At 45.1% G+C, this 3,590-nt stretch overlaps 1 protein-coding gene across 1 annotated transcript; it reads right to left on the bottom strand.

Moving 5' to 3' along the window:
• Positions 1 to 416: 416 nt before the first annotated feature.
• myf5 (myogenic factor 5) lies at positions 417 to 2,695 on the bottom strand. Its single transcript, XM_028570806.1, has 3 exons — positions 2,168 to 2,695; positions 1,141 to 1,213; positions 417 to 878 (listed from the first exon to the last, which is right to left on the bottom strand). The coding sequence occupies exons 1-3, from the start codon at positions 2,612 to 2,614 to the stop codon at positions 682 to 684; spliced, it is 717 nt and encodes a 238-aa protein (XP_028426607.1). The 5' UTR covers positions 2,615 to 2,695; the 3' UTR covers positions 417 to 681.
• Positions 2,696 to 3,590: the final 895 nt, after the last annotated feature.

Raw genomic sequence — 3,590 nt, 5'->3', positions numbered from 1 at the left:
ATCTTAAATGATTAATTTAGCTGATGATGCATGTTTAAACAGTTGCAAACCCACTAAACTGTAACCGACCAGTGTTATAATGACGGCAACTGCTCTCACAGTTCGATTTTGTGTTACAAAATGTGTAAAAATGACAACAGTGTCAGCTAGTCTTCAGTTTTTGGTGTTTCATGTTCATGGTGTCTTCACGAGTGAACAACACAACCCTAAGTGACCATATTTCTTGACTATTTTAGCTAATTACACCTCCTACGTTAGCCTGATGATTAATATTTGACCACATGGTCACAAAGAAACAGAAAAGGAAGAAGAAATAAATTCCAAATGGCTCAAAGTTTTATACAAAACTGTGAAAAATTTAATGGCAACATGTAAAGTAAATAATTAAAACGGCTTAAATACCACTTCATGTTGGAATAATGCAACATTACATTAACTGTCATAATTAAATATGTCTCATTGGGTATAATAGCATGTATAGAATAAATGGGCATTTACATTACATATTTACAATCTCATGTACAATATAAAAGCTGCTTGCCGCAGGTCTTTAGATACGGCGGAGTCTTCTTCAGATTTGCACAACACTAGTTCTTATTTCTTGTTGCAAATGCAGCTGGTGTGTGGTGAAAGCAGGTTGCCTGCCCGTGGCAATATTTCCACGTCACAGCAAAGTTTCCTTCACAGGACGTGGTAGACGGGCCTGGATCCGGGGCTCTCCGGCGTGCAGGGCTGCGAGTCGGAGCTACCGGGGGAGAAGGTGGCCATGTCTCTCAGAGCTGGCGGTCCGCAGCTGGACTCCACCGAGGACAGACGGTCCACGATGCTGGAGAGACACTCCAGACTGGAGGCTCCGGCTGCCTTGTCGCCTAAACTGTCTGATAAGAGGAAGACAGAGGACATGTGTTTATTAAAAAACACAAAAAACATTATTTTATGTTTTTTATCTATATGTTTTATCAGCTTTTGATTTATATCATAATATACTTAAATTCTGGTACTTTAGGACTCCCAGAGGCAAAATAAAACATACATTCAAAATAATCTACCATTCAGTTATTGGGTTTTTAAAGCACTATGCTGACACAAATGCTCATGTCATATTCACATCCGGCTGCTGTTGCTCTCAAAATGTCTTACCGTTCCTCGCATATGAATAACCGTTGCTGTAGTTTGCATTCAGATGGTGCCACACTGGACTGTTGCTGTCAGCCTGCAAGGAAACCAGAAATCAACTTTACCCTTGAATTCTTGCAAACAGAAAATGATGTGTTATGTTTGCATACGTATATATGGGAAAGGAATAAGCAGGACAAATTTGAAAAAAACAAACAACCAATGCCCTTCATGATATTCTGGACAGGCTAATAAATCCTGAATTCCAAAGTTATGGGCTTCTTTATTTCACATCCACCTTAAAGCCAAAGTGGCAGTATATGCACTCCCTTCCCCTGCCTGGATCTGAGCGTGCCGAATCGATTGTATCAGTGGAAGCAACACCAGTTTGTGCAAGATGACACTTTCTCCTAGTAAATCTGCAGAAAATCCTGGCAGCGGTGCAGAACATGCAGTCAAGATGGAATGCAGAAAAGCACCCGGTTTTTCCTGCCAGACTTCAGTAAGGTGGATTTAGCTCGGTTTATTAGGGCTATAAAGTGTCCGGTGGTGAGAAAGCCATTACTCCAGCCAGCATGATAAGTTCTTTTGTATTAGCTGATACACTGTCTCCTTCAGACTGTTGTTGAGAAAAACTAATTCAACCTGACCTTTAATAACACCCATCACACACAGAGGACAGAGATACAAGATTTCTGTATTTAAGAACAACGGGAGAGTGTGACATGCATGGAGATGCATCGTAATTGAGGTCTTGGGGCAAAACAAGCTTATTTGAACAATAGGTTTCTAAACTGGAAATGCAGGCTCTGTTTTGCAATGAAATACTGTACATGGTAATGAAAAATGTCAGGGCTTAAATGTAAGACTCTGGAGATACAACAATAAAGGTCTTTTCAGGTGAAGTTTCTAAAAGATGAAGTTCTGGCTCGCATGCAGTTATTGTCGTTTCCCTCGCTGACATTGCATTGGTTTCAGAGCTGGAGCAAGACTCAACTGCTCAACCAGATGTCTGCATGAAGAGGCTGACCATGTGGATGAGAGGTCTTACCATGCCATCAGAGCAGCTGGACAGCGGGCTCCCGGGCTCAGAGCTGCTCTCTCCAGGTAGGCCGTAGTAGTTTTCCACCTGCTCTCGTAGCAGATCCTGCAGGCTCTCGATGTACTGGATGGCGTTGCGCAGGATCTCCACCTTGGGCAGACGTTGGCTGGGGTTGGCCGAGGTGCAGCGCCTCAAAGCCTCGAAAGCGTGGTTGACCTTCTTCAGCCGCCGGCGCTCTCGCATTGTGGCGGCCCGTCTGCGGTCCACAAAGTTGGACTTGCGCTTGCAGGCCTTGCAGGCCCACTGGAGGCAGTGTCCCGGCTGGTGGGGGGCTCCGGGGATCCTCACATGCTCGTCCTCCTCGGAGCCATCGAGCTCCAAGCCTGCGCCAAACTCCAGGCTGTCTGGAGATGAAGCACAGTCGTAGTAGACCTGGGATGGTGAGAAGACGTCCATGTTTGCTGAAGAAAAGAGGTCTGAATGGATGTAGAGATGGGCGCAAAGGAAGGAAGGAGGGTAGAGGAGTGGGATGAGAGAGAGGAGACCTCTGAGTGATATGAGGAGTCTGTTGCCCCAGGCCCCCCTTATATGCCCCCAGGCCAGAGCCCAGGGCCCACATTGGCCAGATCTAATTACCATGGCCCATTGGCCCAGCCAGAAGGCAGGCTGGGGTTAGCTCAGCTCCCTCCCTGCCCCATCCCAACGCGCTGCTTCTCACCCCCCAGTACCCTGCAGAGTTTCCCACATCTGCACTTACTGGTGTTTTCCTACTTATCACCGATCTCTCCTTCCAAGTGCCCTTCTCCTGCAATGCCATGATGAATACAATGCTTGGGAATGTTTCAGGAGTGTGGGTGAAGATTTGCAGTTGTAACCACAACATGACTTCTTTTTGAATAATCATAAGAGCTTTATGTTGTTATGTTATGTTGTTGTGCTTGATTTATCTGTAGGCGGCCTACAGGCATCATATCAAAGCTTGACAACGAAAGTGACACTTTGCTATGGAGACATGCATTTTAAAGAGAGAGTGTTTTGTTTAGTCAAAACTGTGCAGAAAAAGAGGGTGACCACTTGTTGGACTATGCAGGCCAATTTTCACGGCGGAGACAACAGCGTTGCAGATGCAGCCCAGCTGCAAAGGAAGGTGTAACATTTCAAGCCCTGTGAATTCACATTACAGTGGTAAGCCCCTTCTAAACACCCCAAGCTCATCACTGAAGGTGCTGTGAATGACGGGGATCCCTGTTAGCCAAAGCTCATCAAGACAGTAATTACACAATTGACACCACTGCACAATTCCCTGCGTCCAAGGACCAAATTTTAACCGTTAAAGGTTATTGACACAATTCAGGTACTTTGATTCAGCAGCACACAGATGGCCATTATGGTGCAGGAGTTTTTTTTTTGTTTACTTTTTTTTAACAGAAAA

Source organism: Perca flavescens, chromosome 23, assembly GCF_004354835.1.
Source record: "Perca flavescens isolate YP-PL-M2 chromosome 23, PFLA_1.0, whole genome shotgun sequence".
Classification (NCBI taxonomy): domain Eukaryota; kingdom Metazoa; phylum Chordata; class Actinopteri; order Perciformes; family Percidae; genus Perca; species Perca flavescens.
This window is presented reverse-complemented; position numbering and strand designations above follow the sequence as displayed.